The sequence below is a fragment of the Entelurus aequoreus genome, linkage group LG17 (assembly GCF_033978785.1).
Source record: "Entelurus aequoreus isolate RoL-2023_Sb linkage group LG17, RoL_Eaeq_v1.1, whole genome shotgun sequence".
In the NCBI taxonomy this organism is placed as follows: Eukaryota; Metazoa; Chordata; class Actinopteri; order Syngnathiformes; family Syngnathidae; genus Entelurus; species Entelurus aequoreus.
The window spans coordinates 36683485-36706370 of NC_084747.1; the positions used below are offsets into that span (position 1 = coordinate 36683485).

The following is a 22886-nucleotide window of genomic DNA, read 5'->3' on the forward strand; positions in this document are numbered from 1 at the left end:
GAGTGGACGATGCTGTTATCTACCTGCTGCATCATGCTCACTCTCACCTGGATGGTGGGAAGGGCACTGTGAGGATCATGTTTTTTGATTTCTCCAGTGCCTTTAACACCATTCAGCCAATTCTGATGAGTGACAAGTTGCTCAGGATGGGTGTCAGTTCCTCCATTGTCTCCTGGATCACTGATTACTTGTTTGACAGTCCCCAGTTTGTGCGACTGGGGAGCTCCGTGTCGGATACTGTGGTCAGTGGTGTAGGTGCTCCACAGGGGACCGTCCTGTCTCCTTTCCTGTTCACCCTGTACACCTCAGACTTCCAGTATAGTTCCAGGTCCTGCCACCTGCAGAAATACTCTGACGACTCTGCTGTGGTCGGGTGTATCGGAGAGGGACGGGAATTGGAGTACAGGACACTGATCGCTGACTTTGTGGAGTGGTCTCAGGCGAACCATCTGGTCCTTAATGTGGACAAGACCAAGGAGCTGGTCATCGACTTCAGGAAGAGAGTGACCCCGGTGGAGCCCATCAAGATCCAGGGCCGGGAGGTGGCAGTAGTGGAGCAGTACAAGTACCTGGGAGTCCACTTGAACAGCAGACTGGACTGGAAGGACAACTGCAAAGCTGTTTACAAGAAGGGCATGAGCAGACTCTTTTTTCTGAGGAAGCTTAGGTCATTCAATGTGTGCAGCAAGCTGTTGGAGATATTTTATCAGTCTGTTGTGGCCAGTGCACTGTACTTTGCAGTGGTTTGTTGGGGGAGCAGCACTAGCAAAAGGGACTCAAACCGGATTGATAATCTGATCCGGAAAGCCGGCCAAACTATTGGCACGCAATTGGTTGCGTTTGTGTCAGTGAGGGATAGGAGGACACTGGACAAACTGCTGGCCATCATGGACAATCCTGCCCACCCACTCCACCTGACAATTAAGGGACAGCGGAGTTCATACTCCAACAGGCTCCTTCAACTTCCTTCCCGCACTGTGCGATTCAAGAACTCCTTCATTCCACACTCCATCCAGCTGTATAATCACTCGCCATACAGCAATAGATGACATCTGCCTATTACCTGACACCTGACATGTTAGCTACTTCTCTTTGTTTATAATGTCTATTTTCTATTTCCTGCTGGACCTACTCTCCATTTTATGCTGCTGCTGTCATATAGACTGTATATACTGTAATATTGTACATGGTCATTGATTTATATTGTATGCAGGTATATGTTATATACATAATATAATATATCTGTATATAAATTACTCTGTACACATATTATGTATATATTCGTATATATGTTGGATTTTTTTATAGCTATATTAGTCTATTTATACCTGCATTGTCCTTTCCATCATTGTAACTGAGCTACTGTGTGGAACAATTTCCTTTGTGGATCATTAAAGTTTGTCTAAGTCTAAGTCTAAGTCTAAGGGGCTTTTTGTTTTACTAGGTCCATCAGTGTTAAATATTATAAACTTATCACTTTCCTCTGGTACTGTTCCCCTAGCATTCAAAAAAGCGGTTATTCATCCTCTACTCAAAAGACCTAACCTCGATCCTGACCTCATGGTGAACTACCGGCCGGTGTCCCACCTTCCGTTTATCTCGAAAATCCTCGAAAAAATTGTCGCACAGCAGCTAAATGAACACTTAGCGTCTAACAATCTCTGTGAACCTTTTCAATCCGGTTTCAGGGCAAATCACTCTACGGAGACAGCCCTCGCAAAAATGACTAATGATCTATTGCTAACGATGGATTCTGATGCGTCATCTATGTTGCTGCTTCTTGATCTTAGCGCCGCTTTCGATACTGTTGATCATAATATTTTATTAGAGCGTATCAAAACGCGTATTGGGATGTCAGACTTAGCCTTGTCTTGGTTTAACTCTTATCTTACTGACAGGATGCAGTGTGTCTCCCATAACAATGTGACCTCGGACTATGTTAAGGTAACGTGCGGAGTTCCCCAGGGTTCGGTTCGTGGCCCTGCACTCTTTAGTATTTACATGCTGCCGCTAGGTGACATCATACGCAAATACAATGGAGCCTATAGGTGCTTTAAAAAACCTCCATCAACGTTTTATATACATAATGTAAGTATATATGCAATGTAGTAACAAGCACATTCATAATAACATGTACTATTTTCGTATTTTGCTCATTTTAAGCATTCAGCGACGCATTCATTTCACAAAGCTTCACGACGTTTGCTTTTTTCTTCAACAACATCCCTGATTACTACTCACTGCAGACTTCATGAGAGCTAACACACATAATAAAACATCACCTACTGTACAATGTCTGCTCTCACTGGGATGCTGACTGATAGGATGTTGATATATTCCCGTTGGATCGGAACCAAGCATCTTTTTCGCCATCTAAATTGGATGCCAAAGTTGACCAACTTGTGGGATTATGTCCTCATATTCTACTATTAAGATGAGAGGCATTATTTATGATCTAAAATAAACTCTCGCAAGCTCTGAAGCGAGAAAGCAGCTCGCCAGCTGATAAGGTCAATACAGATTTACTATAGACTGAAAATAAGTCAACACACAGCCAATATGGTCTTCCGCTTGGAGATGCCACACAGGTGCTCAATAGGGTTAAAGTCTGGAGAAAACATACTTGATCACTCCATCACCTTCACCTTCAACTTGTTATCTCAGAGGTGAGTTTGGGCTCATTATAATGTAGAAAACTGCCTTGTGGCCAAGTTTACTAAGGGAGAGGATCTTGCTGTGCTTCAGAGAGTTGCGGTGCATGTTGGAATTAATGTTTTCCTCAATGAACCACAGTTCCTCCGTGCTGGAAGCAATCGATTAACCAAGCTTCAATTTCTCTCCTCTTGAAAAAAGGCAAGGACCCTTTGTTGTGCACTTTGTATCGTCCTATTAGTCTGTTAAATGTGGACTTCAAATAATGATCTAAACTGCTGGCTTTACGACTGGATACTATTTTCCTTCTTTTATTAATGCGGATCAAACCAGGTTAATTCGTAATAGGCACTCCTTTTCTAATCTTCAACACCTTTTCAATATATTGTATGATGTGCCTGCTCTTAATACTGAAGAGGCAGTGATATCTATGGATGCTGACAACGCATTCGACCCAGTGGAGTGAATTTACCGTATTTTTCGGAGTATAAGTCGCTCCGGAGTATACGTCGCACCGGCCGAAAATGCACAATAAAGAAGGAAAAAAACATATATACGTCGCACTGGAGTATAAGTCGCATTTTTGGGGGAAATTTATTTTATAAAATCCAACACCAAGAATAGACACTTGAAAGGCAATTTAAAATAAATAAAGAATAGTGAACAACAGGCTGAATAAGTGTATGCCATATGACGCAAAAATAACCAACTGAGAACGTGCCTGGTATGTTAACGCAACACATCATGGTAAGAGTCATTCAAATAACTATAACATACAGAACATGCTATACGTTTACCAAACAATCTGTCACTCCTAATTGCTAAATCCCATGAAATCTTCCTCCCCGGTGTCGCCTCTGGTATGCGCCGTTTCCTTTCTTTCTGCTGCTCGATTGCCGTTCTGCTGCATATTTCACTACGTCCGGCTTGTAATCTGCAGTACATGATTTCCTTTTCGGTGCCATTTTAGTTCAGCCCTTCTAAGTTTTTATAAGTTACCGCCAATGTTGAAATAATCAATTTTAATAGCTACGGATGTAGCAGCAGTTAGCATTCCATGACCCACAATGCACTTCTGCCATGACGCACAATGCACTTCTGCCATGACCCACCCCCGCCGAATTCTTATTGGTTGACATGTGTGACGATTGCTGACGTGTGTGTGACGATTGCGGACATTTGCTTTGTCTCTTACGCGAATGAGATAAATAATATTATTTGATATTTTACGGTAATGTGTTAATAATTTCACACATAAATCGCTCCGGAGTATATGTCGCACCCCCGGCCAAACTATGAAAAAAACGGTGATTTATAATCCAAAAAATACGGTATATATTTTATGTCCTGGAGAGATTAAGTTTGGTAACAGTTTTATTTAATGTATTTCGTTCCTATATTCATCTCCTGAGGCCTCTGTCAAGACAAATAATATTCAATCCAAATATTTTCGCCTTTACCGTTTCACGCGGCATGGTTGCCCCCTAAGCCCATTGATTTTGCTCTTGCAATTGAGCCTCTGCCAATAGCGTTTCGTACCCACCCGTTTATTACGGGCATACACTACCGTTCAAAAGTTTGGGGTCACATTGAAATGTCCTTATTTTTGAAGGAAAAGCACTGTACTTTTCAATGAAGATAACTTTAAACTAGTCTTAACTTTAAAGAAATACACTCTATACATTGCTAATGTGGTAAATGACTATTCTAGCTGCAAATGTCTGGTTTTTGGTGCAATATCTACAGAGGTGTATAGAGGCCCATTTCCAGCAACTATCACTCCAGTGTTCTAATGGTACAATGTGTTTGCTCATTGGCTCAGAAGGCTAATTGATGATTAGAAAACCCTTGTGCAATCATGTTCACACATCTGAAAACAGTTTAGCTCGTTACAGAAGCTACAAAACTGACCTTCCTTTGAGCAGATTGAGTTTCTGGAGCATCACATTTGTGGGGTCAATTAAACGCTCAAAATGGCCAGAAAAAGAGAACTTTCATCTGAAACTCGACAGTCTATTCTTGTTCTTAGAAATGAAGGCTATTCCACAAAATAGTTTGGGTGACCCCAAACTTTTGAACGGTAGTGTATGTTGACACAATGTGCAGGTGAAAGTCTCTCTCTATGCAGATGATCTCCTTCTATTTGCCTCAGACATCTCCGTCTCGGTCCTGGTACTCTCCAAGATTTTGGACATGTGACTGGTTACAAATTGAACTTGGGGAAAAGTGAAATATTTCCTATAATTTCTACTGCCAAGAAATATCCTCTGCACAATTTTCCCTTTAAAATTGCCTTGCAAAGTTTCACATACTTGGGTGTCCAGGTCACATATACCCTTGCAGGGCTTTATAAAGCCAACTTGTTGTCCAGAATCCATGGAAATTTTGATCGATGGTCTTTACTTAATTTATATACAGTGGCTTGTGCCAACTCTGTTGAAATTAATGTACTTCTGCGATTTTCCTATTTGTTCCAGCGTATACCACTTTTTCTACATCAGTCATTCTTTCGTGAATTAGTCAGATTTAGGACTTCATTTGCAATGAAAAGACTCACAATATTTGCAGAGACCTGAATCATTAAGAGGATTAGCACTACCATACTTTAGGTTTTACTACTGGGCCACTAACATTAGAATTCTTCGATATTGGCTGCAATATGAAGCATTTGATCCTCCTTTGTTATGGCTGGTTATTACTCATCAACATTCACTTTTACGAAAAATCCCATCGTAAAAACCTAATTTAGGCCATGTCCACACGAACACGGAGTTTCAAAAACGCAGACCCAAGATTAAAACGATCTCCATCCACACAAGTGTAGTTTCAAAAATGTCTGTCTGCACACAAACGCATACACCTGCTGTCATGCACATTTTGTCCAATCAGAAGACTGAAAAAAGAAGCAACAGCTGTATTGGTGACATTGCACCTCTGTTATTTTAATGTTTATTTTGCAATACTAGGCGTACAATAACATTAGCTTTAAAACCAGCCTGCACGTACACAGAGCCCTGGGAACAATATGCATCTTTCTTTTAGTGTTTAAAGCGTGCATGCATGCCCTGTGCTGCTGAAACCCAACACTCATAAAATCATAACCTGTTTAATTAGCAACATGGTGATATATTGCATGTGCAGCGAAGTGTCCATTATTTCTAAAATCAGCACGCACTAACGAGCCAAGGAAAACCTTTTGCATGTTTGAGTGCCAAAAGCACACGGTCGTACATGTGCCGCTGCAAAACTCTCGTGGCGTTATAAAGCATTTAATATTTCATGTAGTGATATATTACATGTGCAAGGAGGACGCTACATCATGTTTTTTTTTCTAGTTGCTCGTTGCTTTTTACGCACGTGCACGGTCGCGCCCAGCTACATATACACAAATAGAAGCAACACACATAAGTTAACTTCATGATCTGTCGTAAAATAAGGACTAAAAACATTAGATAATGTTACATCTTTCTTATGACACAGAGCACAAGTCTTGCTTGTTAAAGTTGTTCCATCAGGTGGAGGTTCGACAGCGATCGTATCCAAAACAGCTGACTGTCATCAGCGCAGGCGGGAGTGTCACAAAGCCCATTTTGATGTGTCATTTTTATTCATGTTGAGTGAAAATAGCAGCATGTTTACGTTCAAACATACAGCAAGTCCTCTTACATAGTTTAAAGCCAGCAAGGCAGTATTGTTGTGCTTTGGAAATGACAGCGCACAGCTGTGACGTCATTACAAGTCTCCGTTTGTGCCGTGTACACGCATACGCTAAGCGGAGAGTTTTGGAACTCTACACTTTGGCTAGCGTTTGCAAAAGTCTGCGCTTTTAAGGATGGGGAGGTAATCCTCCTTTTTCATTGTCTCATTTAAAGCACCAGTTCCATTGGCAGCAAAACAGGCCCAGAGCATAATACTACCACCACCATGCTTGACGTTAGGAAGGTATTCCTGGGATTAAAGGCCTCACCTTTTCTCCTCCAAACATATTGCTTGGTATTGTGGCCAAACAGCTCAATTTTTGTTTCATCTGACATCACATAAATAATAAATAAATGATAAATGGGTTATACTTGTATAGCGCTTTTCTACCTTCAAGGTACTCAAAGCGCTTTGACAGTATTTCCACATTTACCCATTCACACACACATTCACACACTGATGGCGGGAGCTGCCATGCAAGGCGCTAACCAGCAGTCATCAGAGGCAAAGGGTGAAGTGTCTTGCCCAAGGACACAACGGATGTGACTAGGAAGGTAGAAGGTGGGGATTGAACCCCAGTAACCAGCAACACTCCGATTGCTGGCACAGCCACTCTACCAACTTCGCCACGCCGTCCCTTGGACAAAGATAAGATTTTCCGGAGGAAGGTTCGGTCAGATGAAACAAAAATTGAGCTGTTTGGCCACAATACCCAGCAATATGTTTGGAGGAGAAAAGGTGAGGCCTTTAATCCCAGGAACACCACACCTACCGTCAAGCATGGTGGTGGTAGTATTATGCTCTGGGCCTGTTTTGCTGTCAATGGAACTGGTGCTTTACAGAGAGTAAATGGGACAATGAAAAAGGAGGATTACCTCCAAATTCTTCAGGACAACCTAAAATCATGAGCCCGGAGGTTGGGTCTTGGGCGCAGTTGGGTGTTCCAACAGGACAATGACCCCAAACACACGTCAAAAGTGGTAAAGGAATGGCTAAATCAGGCTAGAAATAAGGTTTTAAAATGACCTTCCCAAAGTCCTGATTTTAACGTATGGACAATGCTGAAGAAACAAGTCCATGTCAAAAAACCAACAAATTTAGCTGAACTGCACCAATTTTGTCAAGAGGAGTGGTCAAAAATTCAAGCAGACGCTTGCCAGAAGCTTGTGGATGGCTACCAAAAGTGCCTTATTGCAGTGAAACTTGCCAAGGGACGTGTAACCAAATATTAACATTGCTGTATGTATACTTTTGACCCAGCAGATTTGGTCACATTTTCAGTAGACCCATAATCAATTCATAAAATAACCAAACTTCATGAATGTTTTTTGTGACCAACAAGTATGTGCTCCAATCACTCTATCACAAAACAATAAAAGTTGTAGAAAGTATTGGAAACTCAAGACAGCCATGACATTATGTTCTTTACAAGTGTATGTAAACTTTTGATCGCGACTGTATCTACAGATCCGCAGTTTTGTCCGTAATACTTTCCCAAGATTTCCAGATTTGCAGACTGACGCAGTTTTAGATGTGTTTCTAACAGTAGTGTGGTAGTAGAGATCATAAATAGTGCAATCACCCCGTCCCTGGCCAAGTGGTTTCTTCTGAAACCCGATTCATTATGAGTCCTCTGCACATGCTTTCAGATTAGGTCATGTATGCACTGATCTCTGCCTCACTGTTCAGGTGTGTTTCAAATGTTTATAGGGCCCTTGCAGTGCTCTGCATCGCCCCTGCATGGCTTGCTCTGCTGCTCAGGCCCTAACAAATAGAAGACTGGAGCTAAAGTCATACAGAAGTTTCTTAAGCGCAAAAAATATGACTAAAGTTGTAAAGCTGTATTTTCATTTGCACTTTGATTTTACAGTTTAGTTAAGACACAGTCATTATTAATTTAGTTTATTTATTTTAGCACAACAAATTTGTAAGTCAATTTATTTTCCGTCAGTTTTTTATGAGTCCCTTCTTATGCACCATATTTGGTTAGTACTTATTTATACACTAAATAGCCTGACCTAAACCTGATAGAGTGTTCGCCCTGAGATCGGTAGGTTGCGTCATACCAAAGACTATAAAAGTTGTGAGTTCAAAACCCCGGCCGAGTCATACCAAAGACTATAAAAATGGGACCCATACTTCCCTGCTCGGCACTCAGCATCAAGGGTTGGAATTGGGGGTTAAATCACCAAAAATGATTCCCGAGCGCGGCCACCGCTGCTGCCCACTGCTCCCCTATGGATGGGTACTTTAACTTAACTTTAATTATGTTAAATAAATAACAATCTCTGTGATTAACACATGGTTTCATATCATTTGACAAAGTTGTAGACTGTAAATTGGTTAGATATAATTATTGAAAACAAACAAAATGAAGATTAAGATGACTAATTCAGTGTTAATATTTGAATGTGCCCCTTGTGGTGAGGAAAAGTTGGGCCCCAAGGTAAAAAAATGTACAAACCCCGTTTCTATATGAGTTGGGAAATTGTGTTAGATGTAAATATAAACGGAATACAATGATTTGCAAATCATTTTCAACCCATATTCAATTGAATATGCTACAAAGACAACATATTTGATGTTCAAACTGATAAACCTTTTTTTTTGTGCAAATAATCATTAACTTTAGAATTTGATGCCAGCAACACGTGACATAGAAGTTGGGAAAGGTGGCAATAAATACTGATAAAGTTGAGGAATGCTCATCAAACACTTATTTGGAACATCCCACAGGTGAACAGGCAAATTGGGAACAGGTGGGTGCCATGATTGGGTATAAAAGTAGATTCCATGAAATGCTCAGTCATTCACAAACAAGGATGGGGCGAGGGTCACCACTTTTTCAACAAATGCGTGAGCAAATTGTTGAACAGTTTAAGAAAAACCTTTCTCAACCAGCTATTGCAAGGAATTTGGGGATTTCACCATCTACGGTCCATAATATCATCAAAAGGTTCAGAGAATCTGGAGAAATCACTGCACGTAAGCAGCTAAGCCCGTGACCTTCGATCCCTCAGGCTGTACTGCATCAACAAGCGCCATCAGTGTGTAAAGGATATCACCACATGGGCTCAGGAACACTTCAGAAACCCACTGTCAGTAACTACAGTTGGTCGCTACATCTGTAAGTGCAAGTTAAAACTCTCCTATGCAAGGCAAAAACCGTTTATCAACAACACCCAGAAACGCCGTCGGCTTCGCTGGGCCCGAGCTCATCTAAGATGGACTGATACAAAGTGGAAAAGTGTTCTGTGGTCTGACGAGTCCACATTTCAAATTGGTTTTGGAAACTGTGGACGTCGTGTCCTCTGGACCAAAGAGGAAAAGAACCATCCGGATTGTTATTGGCGCAAAGTTGAAAAGCCAGCATCTGTGATGGTATGGGGGTGTATTAGTGCCCAAGGCATGGGTAACTTACGCATCTGTGAAGGCGCCATTAATGCTGAAAGGTACATACAGGTTTTGGAACACATATGTTGCCATCCAAGCAACGTTACCATGGACGCCCCTGCTTATTTCAGCAAGACAATGCCAAGCCATGTGTTACATCAACGTGGCTTCATAGTAAAAGAGTGCGGGTACTAGACTGGCCTGCCTGTAGTCCAGACCTGTCTCCCATTGAAAATGTGTGGCGCATTATGAAGCCTAAAATACCACAACGGAGACCCCCGGACTGTTGAACAACTTAAGCTGTACATCAAGCAAGAATGGGAAATAATTCCACCTGAGAAGCTTAAAAAATGTGTCTCCTCAGTTCCCAAACGTTTACTGAGTGTTGTTAAAAGGAAAGGCCATGTAACACAGTGGTGAACATGCCCTTTCCCAACTACTTTGGCACGTGTTGCAGCCATGAAATTCTAAGTTAATTATTATTAGCAAAAAAAAAAAAAGTTTATGAGTTTGAACATCAAATATCTTGTCTTTGTAGTGCATTCAATTGAATATGGGTTGAAAAGGATTTGCAAATCATTGTATTCCGTTTATATTTACATCTAACACAATTTCCCAACTCATATGGAAACGGGGTTTGTAAGAATTCCTGATCTAGACCACAAGGAAGTATGTTAAATATAGATTAAAATCATCATAGTTCCCCTTTCAATATCCATCCATCCATTTTCTACCGCTTGTCCCTTTCGGGGTCGCGAGAGGTGCTGGAGCCTCTCTCAGTGATGAGGTGGCGATTTGTCCAGGGTGTACCCTGCCTTCCGCCCTTTCAATATGATTTACATCATTTGCTGAATATGTGATGAATAATAAATTATGTCCTTTATCAATCAGGTTTAAGATGTTTATCAGGATTCTTCTTCCCCGTACTTTGTAAACACTTTATAAAGACTTAGCAAAACAACCCCTGCAGCAATTTGTTCCACAAATCTAAATGTCTTTAAACACACATTAATATTGATCCAACAACACTCTACTGAAAAAATAAAAGGGGTAAGTCGTCGTCTTTCAGTCAGTAATGCACACATGCAGCAACACACAGGAGCTTTTCTATGGAGGTCATATTATGATCTTGTTTTTCCATTTAAGTAGAAAGCGGCAGACCCCTCGATGATGTAAACATAGGGACACATGGAAGGGATCAGGGCAACCGACCGAGGTGAATCACGGCGCCGCTATAAATAGTTTGTCCGTGTTAGCTCTTTTAATACCAATATCATTAATACTTGGTTAATATTCAATTCACGTAATGTAAATTGAGCATTGTTGGTGCTTTTTGAATAATTGTTTATCAGTTTTAATGGGCGGAATGGTAGAGCTTCCATTGGCTCCGCTGTAAACACTTTTATTTACATTTAATTAATATTTAGAATGCATTGAAAAAAATCCATCCGTCGTCATGTCTTTCATAATGATTGTGAACAATAGGCAAAATTTAAAAAAAAGTGCAGTTCCCCTTTAAAATGTAACTTCATTTTTTTTAAAATTGTATTTTGCCTATCATTCACAATCCTTATGTGAGACAAGCACACATATGTTTTTTTTAATGCATTCTAACTCATCAATAAATGGTAGCAAAAGTCAACTAACAATGGAACTAATGGGAGTCATTACGTCATTTTGTCTATTCCCCCTATAAAGCGCTCTAAAAAAACCTCCAACCTTTTATAAACACACTAAATATATATGTAACGTGGTAACAGGCACATTCATAATAACATGCAATACTTAGGTATTATGGCAGCGTATTAATTTCACAGAAGCATCACAACGTTCACCTTTTCCTTCAACAACAGCTACTACTATTCATGGCAGACTTCATGAGAGACAACGACTACTTTGGGACAAATGAAGATCCAGAACCTCATATTTTGGAGCCTGAATATACGGAAGATGAGCTACAAGTTTTAGAAGCTAAGTCATTAGCAATACTGCTACGTGCTGGATCTGCTAAGTACAAAACAAGAAATACAAACGACAAACATAATAAATCACTTACTGTACAATGCCTGCTTTCAGTGGGATGCTGACAGATGGGATGTTCATATCCTTCCGTTTATACAAGGAATTAATCATAGTCCTCACGCGGGTAAAAACTATATTAAAAACAAAACACACATTGATATTGATCCAACACATACTTGCCAACCCTCCCGAATTTTCCGGGAGACTCCCGAATTTCAGTGCCTCTCCCGAAAATCTCCCGGGACAACCATTCTCCCGAATTTCTCCCGATTTCCAGCCGAACTTAAGGCACGCCCCCTCCAGGTAAAACTTAACCATATATGGAGATATCCGCTGACGTCAAACATAGGAAAAACATCACAAGATGGGCAGGTTCCAAACAACCCGTTTGGAGAAAGTATGAAATAAGGCAAGATTGTTTGATTTGATTTGCACGGTTTGATTTTAAATTTTCAGGCCTTATGCAGATCCCAAATACACAAAAACAAGTACCAATAGGAAAGAAAAGTTGGTTTTGCATTATAGATCCCCTTTAAAGCAGGGCACCGGTTTATTCAACTGTCCTTCCAACAAGTAGGACTCAACCCTACCATTGCTGTGCCAAACACAAGACTTGGTGAAGTTCTCCTGGAAGTCCATTTTTAACTAGAAGCTAATTCATGTTGAAGTGTATGTATCAGAAAAATGGATCGACAAAAACACAGGCAGATGATGGATTAGCCTACCCAACAAAGATGCAGCAATTTTGCATTGATAAGGGTAGAGTGGGACGTGAAGTACAACACTTGTCGGTAGATTTTCCAGAATAACAAGCTTTGTGTTTATTAATATGTCACTTAGGTTACCTGTACCGTTTTACCTGTACTAAAGACGGGACTCTACAATGTAAAACACAGTACAATTAAATCTATTGATAGGTTGTACTATCCCCATTTCATTTGTAAAACAATAGCATCCGGAACGTTTCTTCTAAAAGAATAGTACAGTAGTATACCTTAACTTCAATGTTTGCCAGCCAACAACCATTCAAAGTCATATCACAAGACCAACAAACTGAAGAGACATACTTTGTATGTATGTACAGTATACAGTAGACCATTTTTAAGACCCAAATGTTGCATTAAACATTTGATATGTCTTGCAGGGTTTACAATATTCAGCGCTAGCAACTAGCTACCCTTTCGTCTTTATAAGGCATGTCAGAACACAGAGGAAGAGCTCTGACTGAGAAAAATGCTGAATGCATGCATCCACAGCTTTGAAAATGTTCTCTCAGGCAAGAGTTGCACTCACCGTGACTCAAAGAATTGGTTTAAAAAAAAAAAAATTAAAAAAAAAAAAATATATATATATATATATATATATATATATATATTCACGCACGAACACACACACACACACACACACACGCACACACGCACACACACACACGCACACACACACACACACACTCACACACACACACACACACACACACACACACACACACACACACACACACACACACACACACACACACACACACACACACACACACACACACACACACACACACACACACACACACACACACAAATGAAAAATACTGATGAAAAGAACTCTTCAGGGAATATGTGAATAATGGATAAACTTGTACTGTTGCATTTGCATCAGTAAAATAAGATCAGAGTTTAACAACTAATCTTTAATGGTGAAAGTATTTGAGTGGTTTAGCGAACATCAATCCTGGTCAGTGTGCTTTGATGCTCGTCATTAAAATATTCTCCTCCGAATATTTACCACATCGCGCCTCTCAGTCACTTTACACTTTGGGAATTGATTAGTTGCTGTGTGATGCTTTGAAAAGTCACACTCGTGACAAGCTTCAATTAAAGATGACACACATATTACACCTGCAGTGGCTGCTTTTGTAATGTAGATGTTCTTACATCAAATATCCCTTTCATGCTGTGGCCTGTGGTGGCACTATTTAACCATCTTCTGTAAACTGGGTCATCATGTAATACCAATGTCCCATACATAGAACCTCCAGTGCTTCTCTAGGGCACATGACAGAGCCAGAAAGACCCAGTGGTGCGCTTGGGTACCTTGTAGGAACATAAGTCTGGCTCCTCGCAATCAGAATCGCTCTGATATGGGTCGTCACTTGTTGTCCAGGTCAGCGTGCCCTCTCTCTTCCAGAAATCACAGATAGGATTGTCCTTTGGAACCTACGTAGAAGCACAATATGACATTTTGTAGCATATTTTGGAGACACTCAACATTAGTGAATGTGTCCAAACAAAATAAAATATCACATATGACATCTCCTCTTCACACATTAATGCATTGAGCACAAGTATAATGCATACTAACTTACATTACCTCATGAACACAGCAAGCAAATAGGGATAAAAACACAGTTTAGACCAGGGATAGGGAACCTATGGCACAGGAGCCAGATTTGGCTCTTTTGATGACTGAATCCAATTCGCAGATAATTTAAAACATTTCCATGCATTTTGATCCATCCATCCATTCTCTACCGCTCGAGTTTAGGCCAGGGTATGTCACTGGCTCCTGCTACTGGCAGACATACAAGCATTCACACTCACATTCACACACGAGGGCCAATTTAGTGTTTCCAATCAGCCTATCCCCAGGTGCATGTCTTTAGAGGTGGTATATACTCTAAAATTGTTTGTCTTAAAAATGCACGCATTTATTTCTGTTCGGTGTTAGAAAATATCATTTGGCTTTCACGGAAATCCATTTTGAAAAATATTTGGGTTTCATGGCTCTCTCAGCAAAAAAAAGTTTCCGACACCTGGTTAGACGTATTTTCAACACCATACACACACAGGCAGATTTTGCACGCACCAGAAACATTTACTGTACTTTTTCACAGCCATCACTTTATGTTGTATAATGTTTAGATTTGTACTGTGTCTTACCACTCATGGCCGAGTGATAATAGCGCTCTGTGATGAAATGATACTTGTAAGGTGCTTATAATCCTCTCAGCCAAAAATAGCTCTTGGTGTCATTTTTTTTTAATTGAAATGGATGATTCATGGATTAATGGGAAGCTGAGCCACATCATTTTACCTTGCACACATAAGCTTGTCTCCAATAAAAAGTTAACGGAAGACATGTGGTCTAAAACAGATGTAAGCGTTTTGACTGACACAATATAGAAATTAAAAATAGTTTTCATTGGTTGTTTGACTCAGTTTTTTACATATTGGTCATGCATGAGAAGTTAAATATTTTTTGTGAAAGAAAAACAAAAAACTAGACAGCAACACATATTTAGATGTAATTATAATAGTAGGAACCAAGTGAATTAATTAAAATGTCATTATATTCTCATTATGATTATAACATTCATTATGAAATCATATGTCACCAACATGTGAGTGCATTTACATTTGTATGGCAGTTAATATTAAAACTAGGGCTATCAAAGTTAACGCGTTAACTCATGCGGTTGTTCACAAAAAAATATTGCATGAATCATGTAGAAATGCAGATTTACAGCGCAATTAATTTTATTCTGCTTTACTACTTTACTACTCAGTGGCCTAGTGGTTAGAGTGTCCGCCCTGAGATCGGTAGGTTGTGAGTTCAAACCCCGGCCGAGTCATACCAAATCCTATAAAAATGGGACCCATTACCTCCCTGCTTGGCACTCAGCATCAAGGGTTGGAATTGGGGGTTAAATCACCAAAATGATTCCCAGGCGCAGCACCGCTGCTGCCCACTGCTCCCCTCACCTCCCAGGGGGTGATCAAGGGGATGGGTCAAATGCAGATGACAAATTTCACCACATCTAATGTGTGTGTGACAATCATTGGTACTTTAACTTTAACTTGAATTACGGATGGTTACTCGAAAGGCAGAGCAGGTTGCTTTACTGTCAGTGATGAGGTTAATGCATGTCAGTGAGGAGAATTTAATTGGTGTCCTCGTTGGCAAATTACACTTCAAAATAACGGTACTTCAGATCAAACTGTTAGAACGTTTTGAACAAAGACATTTATGTGTATTTAAGTAAAACATTTAAAAATGTTCCTTCATGACATTTTTAAGATAAAATTGCCCAATTCCTGTTTTTTAAAAAAAAAGCTGATTTAAATTATGCACGCAAGTAATTTACTGTGATTAATCAACATTAAAAAGCGGGATTAATCTGATTGAACAGCCCTACTTAAAACCTCTTTACAAAACCCACAACCAGTGAAGTTGGCACGTTGTGTAAATCGTAAATAAAAACGGAATACAATGATTTGCAAATTAGGTTCAACCTATATTTAATTGAGTAGACTGCAAAGACAAGATATGTAACGTTTGAACTGGTAAACTTTGTTATTTTTTGCAAATATTAGCTCGTTTGGAATTTGATGCCTGCAACATGTTTCAAAAAAGCTGGCACAAGTGGCTAAAAAGACTGAGAAAGTTGAGAAATGCTCATCAAACACTTATTTGGAACATCCCACAGATGATCAAGCTAATTGGGAACAGGTGGGTGCCATGATTGGGTATAAAAGCAGCTTCCATGAAATGCTCAGTCATTCCCAAACAAGGATGGGGCGAGGGTCACCACTTTGTGAACAAATGCGTGAGCAAATTGTTGAACAGTTTAAGAAAAACATTTCTCAATGAGCTACTTCAAGGAATTGAGGGATTTTACCATTTACAGTCCGTAATATCATCAAAAGATTCAGACAATCTGGAGAACTCACTGCACGTAAGCGGCAAGGCCGAAAACCAACATTGAATGCCCGTGACCTTCGATCCCTCAGGCGGTACTGCATCAAAAAGCGACATCAGTGTCTAAAAGATATCATCACATGGGCTCAGGAATACTTCAGCAAACAATGTCAGTAACTACAATTTGTCGCTACATCTATAAGTGCAAGTTAAAACTTTACTATGCAAAGCAAAAGCCATTTATCAACAACACCCATGGACCCGAGCTCACCTAAGATGGACTGATGCAAAGTGGAAAAGTGTTCTGTGGTCTGACGAGTCCACATTTCAAATTGTTTTTGGAAACTGTGGACGTCATGTCCTCCTTCCAAAGAGGAAAAGAACCATCCGGACTTGTATAGGCTACAAAAGCCAGCATCTGTGATGGTGTGGGGGTGTATTATTGCCCAAGGCATGGGTAACTTACACATCTGTGAAAGCACCTTTAATGCTGAAAGGTACATACAGGTTTTGCCATCCAAGCAAGGTCTTTTTCATGGACGCCCCTGCTTATTTCAGCAAGACAATGCCAAGCCATATTCTGCACGTGTTACAACAGCGTGGCTTCGTAGTAAAAGAGTGCATTGAAAATGTCTCCCATTGAAAATGTGTGGCGCATTATGAAACGTGAAATACCACATGGGACACCCTGGACTGTTGAACAACTTAAGCTGAACATCAAGCAAGAATGGGAGATAATTCCACCTGAAAAGCTTCAAAAATTGGTCTCCTCAGTTCCCAAACATTTACAGAGTGTTGTTAAAAGGAAAGGCCATGTAACACAGTGGTAAAAACACCCCTGTGCCAACTTTTTTGCAATGTGTTGCTGCCATTAAATTCTAAGTTGATGATTATTTGAAAAAAAAAAAAAAAAAGTTTCTCAGTTCGAACGTTAAATATCTTGTCTTTGCAGGCTATTCAATTGAATATAGGTTGAAAAGGACTTGCAAATCATTGTATTTTGTTTTTATTTACCATTTACACAACGTGCCAACTTCACTGGTTTTGGGTTTTGCAAAAGGGAGTGTGTGACCTTGGGACAGATTACTTCGGCTTCAATTATTTGTTGTCGTGAAATTTATCATACCAAAAGGTCAATCAGCATCTTGGCTGCAGAGATTCCACTTTTATGTAACGTCAAACATTTTGGGCAATATAAAAAATGCAGCTTACTTCTTCCATGATCAAGATGCTACATCGCACCAGACTGTCAATTGCATCCAAAGCAAAACTCTGAGAAGACTGGCATGGCTGCAGAGATTGGAAATGAATGAGAGAGGAGGTGAGAAAAGCAAACAGCTTCAGCCCCATCACACATCTAAGACCAGCAAAGGACGACAGGTGACAGAGAGCACAGGCTGTGAGGTGGAGAAGAAACTGAGATCAGAGGAGGAGAAGTAGAGTCGGCCATTGAGGTGCATGAGTGGGAGCATTATTTTTCATGCAGGAAAAGGCTTAGAAACATATCTGAAATAGGGGTAGAAAAAAAAGAGGAGCTTCAGAAATGAAAGATTGGCTAACTGAAAAAGACATCGTATATCTTGCCCGCATTGAAGTTAGTGTGATGGAGCATGTACATATACAGGCACACAAACACACACACACAATTGAAGACCAGCAGAGCGGGGTGAGTCACTGTTCAGCTCCATTAAACATCCATTGAATGAGACACACCGGATGTGACTACGTGTGTGTGTGTCTGTGTGATATGAATTCAAACTCACTGGTATAAAGCCCGGAGGCAGGAGATGGCAGAGCTGCAGGGCTCTTTCAGTCAGCTCGGACTGCAGGAGCACCACATCAAACTCCAAGTCACCTTTGACCTCCTGTCCATCGCTGCTGTCAGACCTCACCTCGCTGCTGACGCCACTGCCGGCAACCTCATATAGCATAGCTGACACAGCGCATGCTGGGGGAAAGAAATATGTATTATTGTAGAAATAGACCGAGAGCTACATATGCCGCTGGTTGATCCTTGTCACTTGAGAGCGTGTAACGAATGTATTGCACATATGTACGGTATCTCCCAGTTGTCAGTGTGCAGCTTGGATGGCGCGATAGATTTACCCGAGGATTGTACCGAGTGCATTTGCGTTGCGGCTGTGCTGCGAGTTTCAAGTTAAAAGTTAAAGTTAAAGGCCTACTGAAATGATTTTTTTTTATTTAAACAGGGATAGCAGATCCATTCTATTTGTCATACTTGATAATTTCGCGATTTTTATTCAGAAAGTATAAATAACAACAAATAAAGATAGAATACTATTAACCGCAACAGGTAATTGTAAAAAAAACCCCAACAACATTATGATTTGTACATTTTTAGAATGTGCTTCTTCTGTTTTTAAACAAAGAAAACAATCTGAAGTTGTCTTAATTTTTAAGTTATCCTGCCGTGATTTTACCAGTCCGGCCCACTTGGGAATAGATTTTTGTCCATGTGACCCCTGGTCTAAAATGAGTTTGACACCCCTGCTGTATATCAAACTGTGTGTGTGTGTGTGTGTGTGTGTGTGTGTGTGTGTGTGTGTGTGTGTGTGTGTGTGTGTAATCAGATATCGTGTGTGTGTTTTAAGTTGTCTGTCCGTATTATAATTTGTCTATGTGTAAACAAATATCTGTCTGTCCGTATTTCCATCAGTCGGTGACGTGCTGTCAGGGGAGGCAAGTGAGGCAGTGCCTCACCTTGCCACCAGGGGGGTAAAGGTGAGTGAGGCAGGAGATGTTAAAAAACGAAATAATAAAATAAAATTAGTTTTAATATTTCTCTTTTGGTGTATGCTTTCTATGTGATTTTGGTGTGGTTCCTATATATTTTGATAATTTTCAAGGTCAAATTCGCGGAAATTCCATGTTTCCTGATCAAAATAACGCAGCAGACGAGAAGTGAGGCAGACACAGGTGGTGCCTCCACGGCTACACACAAAGTGTATTGAGCGTGAGCGTGCGAGGGGGCACGTGCTTGTTGCCGCGGGGAAAAGGCAGGCCATGAGGCTGCAAGTACCTCTGCCTCAAAGTAGGAGGTGACAGCCCTTTGAGACACTTGTGATTTATGGCTATATAAATAAACATTGATTGATTGATTGATTGATATATTGTCAACTTGCAGTTCAAAAGTTCATGAACCCTTAAGAAGTTCAAGAAAAAAACAACAGACAACTGTTACGCTTCCCGCAAACTGTGATGATTTTTCGCCCTAAAAATGGAAGATTTTATTTCTAAAGTAAGGAATTTTTCAAGACTGGACTGTCAATCAAAGCAAGAAGTAATTAATACTGGGAGACCAACGCCAGAGCTGCCAGATTTGATTCAAACGTGTGTGGTCCGAGGACAGAAAATAACTTGTTCATTTCAAAAGGATTGGTATACTGGAAAAGAATGGCTTTGTGGCTGTACTACAAAAACGTCTTTATTGCTTTCCCTGCCTTTTTCCCTGTTTGGACCCAAATGGGATATACTGATCTGAAAAAGCTGCCAAGAAACCTCGAAAAACATGAAAGCTCATCTGCCCACATTCAATGTCAGATTTCTTTCAAAACGTTTGGAATATCACGTTTTGATCTGGCTCGGAATGAGACTATCAGAATCCACAATGCCAATGTAAAGGAAAATGGTGAGATATTAAAAGACCTGATAAACACCACTTGCTTTTTTGGGGAAACAGGAACTTGCATTTCGTGGTAATTACCTCAATTGAGAAAGAGAGACTTTTAAAACTCAAAGAAAAAGAGGAAAAGGAGGACTTCTACAACAAAGTCATAGAGATCTTCGTACAGAAGGAAAGGCGAATGGACTTCATTTACAAGTAAAGGTAAGATAAACTGTCACTAAAGGGTCCCCAAACTACGGCTTCCGGCACGCCAGCGTCCAAGATCCGGCCCGCCAGAAGTCCCAAGTTTAAAAAAATATATACATATCCATACATCCCTTTTCTACCGCTTTTCCCTTTCGGGGTCACGGGGTGTGCTGGAGCCTATCCCAGCTGCACACGGGCGGAAGGCGGGGTACACGCTGGACAAGTCGCCACCTTATCACAGGGCCAACAGATAGGCAGACAACATTCACACTCACATTCACACACTAAGGCCAATTTAGTGTTGCCAATCAATCTATCCCCAGGTGAATTTTTCAAATTATTATTTTAAAAAATCTTTCCTTTCTAATCCATTTGTTACTCTCAGTGACTCCAAGCCGCTCAGGCGCTCAGATGTCTAAAAATGCATTTTCCCATCGATAACGTGACATCATTGCGCCCGCATCGCAGTGTCGGGTGAACACGCAGCAAGTGCGCGCTCTTTCAGTCAATTAGTGCGCGAGGAATATAAATATACTGTATATATCCAGTCGTGGTCAAACGTTTACATACACTTGTAAATAACATAATGTCATGGCTTTCTTGAGTTTCCAGTACTTTCTACAACTCTTATTTTTTTGTGATAGAGTGATTGGAGCACATACTTGTTTGTCACAAAAACATTCATGAAGTTTGGTTCTTTTATGAATTTATTATGGGTTTACTGAAAATGTGACCAAATCTGCTGGGTCAAAACAAACACCACAAAACTTTCCTCCAGAAGGTCTTATCTTTGTCCATGTGATGTCAGATGAAACAAAAATTGAGCTGTTTGGCCACAATACCCAGCAATATGTTTGGAGGAGAAAAGGTCAGGCCTTTAATCCCAGGAACACCAGACCTACCGTCAAGCATGGTGGTGGTAGTATTATGCTCTGGGCCTGTTTTGCTGACAATGGAACTGATGCTTTACAGACAGTAAATGGGACAATGAAAAAGGAGGATTACCTCCAAATTCTTCAGGACAACCTAAAATCATCAGCCCGGAGGTTGGGTCTTGGGCGCAGTTGGGTGTTCCAACAGGACAATGACCCCAAACTCACGTCAAAAGTGGTAAAGGAATGGCTAAATCAGGCTAGAATGAAGGTTTTAGAATGGTCTTCCCAAAGTCCTGACTTAAACGTGTGGACAATGCTGAGGAAACAAGTCCATGTCAGAAAATCAACACATTTAGCTGAACTGCACCAATTTTGTCAAGAGGAGTGCTCAAAAATTCAAGCAGACGCTTGCCAGAAGCTTGTGGATGGCTACCAAAAGCGCCTTATTGCAGTGAAACTTGCCAAGGGACATGTAACCAAATATTAACATTGCTGTATGTATACTTTTGACCCAGCAGATTTGGTCACATTTTCAGTACACCCATAATGAATTCATAAAAGAACCAAACTTCATGAATGTTTTTTGTGACCAACAAGTATGTGCTCCAATCACTTTATCACAAAAAAATAAGAGTTGTAGAAATTATTGGAAACTCAAAACAGCCATGACATTATGTTCTTTACAAGTGTATGTAAACTTTTGACCACGACTGTATATACAGTCGGCCAAATTGTTTTAACCCGATGCGGCCCCCAAGTCAAAAAGTTTGAGGACCCCTGGTCTAGTGTCTACTCTGCAGTGCTGTGTTAATCGTGTCCTAAGGCTGTTTTATTCTAGCATCATACTGTGTGATTTTGAGCCGGTGCCATTGCATCATACTGTTGTGTTTCTAAATCTGACTTGTGAGTCAATGACTTACAGTGTTGGCTTAGTTACTGAAAACCAGTAACTAGTTACTTTATTTAAAATTACTAACTCAGTTACTTACACCAAAAAGTAATGCGTTACTGTGAAAAGTAACTATTTAGTTACTTATTTTCTTCATCTTTTTTTTTTTTAAAGCTCCCATTAATGCCCTTTTAGCCTTCATTTCAGTACTGTTATTGCACTGGAGAATAATACAATCTGTTGATCAACTTGACATGCATTTGCATCACTGAACTCAGGGAGCAATGTGGTCTACATACAACACACAAAGACAAAGATATGTTTCAAAGGGCCAATTTGTTTCAGGCCAGAACAAATTGACAAAACTATTTTAAATAGCTGCAACATAACATACATAAGTAACAAACAGCATAATAACAACATAGCTGTAAACATGGCTTCACCCAAGTAAGGCACACATGACATACACAAAGCCTAACCAGGCATTTTTTCTCTCTCAAGGAATTCGGAAATAAAATCATGTATTCAGGAGATCAACACTGTACTGAAGCCAAGAACACTACACATTTCCCCAGTTTTAGTTTAGAGATAAGGAAAGATTTCCCTGGTCCACTAGGATCCCTCTTTATGTTTGTGAACTTTATAGTCTATACATTTAGAGTGATGTTATAATCAAACACTCTAGAAGTCTAGAATGAAAGAGTATATAAGAGAATTGACAGAGTGTGTGTACCTTCAATTTTTGATTGATTGATTGAAACTTTTATTAGTAAATTGCACAATGATGAATGATGAGCAGAGGCAGAGTTTGGAGTGTTTTTTTTTAGCTCGC

The 22886-nt window shown here is 40.2% G+C and overlaps 1 protein-coding gene across 4 annotated transcripts in view; it reads right to left on the bottom strand.

The window, feature by feature from the left end:
• Positions 1 to 22886, bottom strand: part of gpat2 (glycerol-3-phosphate acyltransferase 2, mitochondrial) — a 360723-nt gene that overhangs the window by 16837 nt on the left and 321000 nt on the right. For 3 of the 4 annotated variants that reach the window (XM_062025621.1, XM_062025619.1, XM_062025620.1), the window contains 3 exons: positions 18222 to 18406; positions 17671 to 17748; positions 13854 to 13976 (listed from right to left, as the gene is read on the bottom strand). In XM_062025621.1, the coding sequence (XP_061881605.1) occupies positions 13854 to 13976; positions 17671 to 17748; positions 18222 to 18406 (386 nt within the window). The remainder of the gene's footprint in view (positions 1 to 13853; positions 13977 to 17670; positions 17749 to 18221; positions 18407 to 22886) is intronic. The other variant, XM_062025622.1, reaches the window with a different exon arrangement.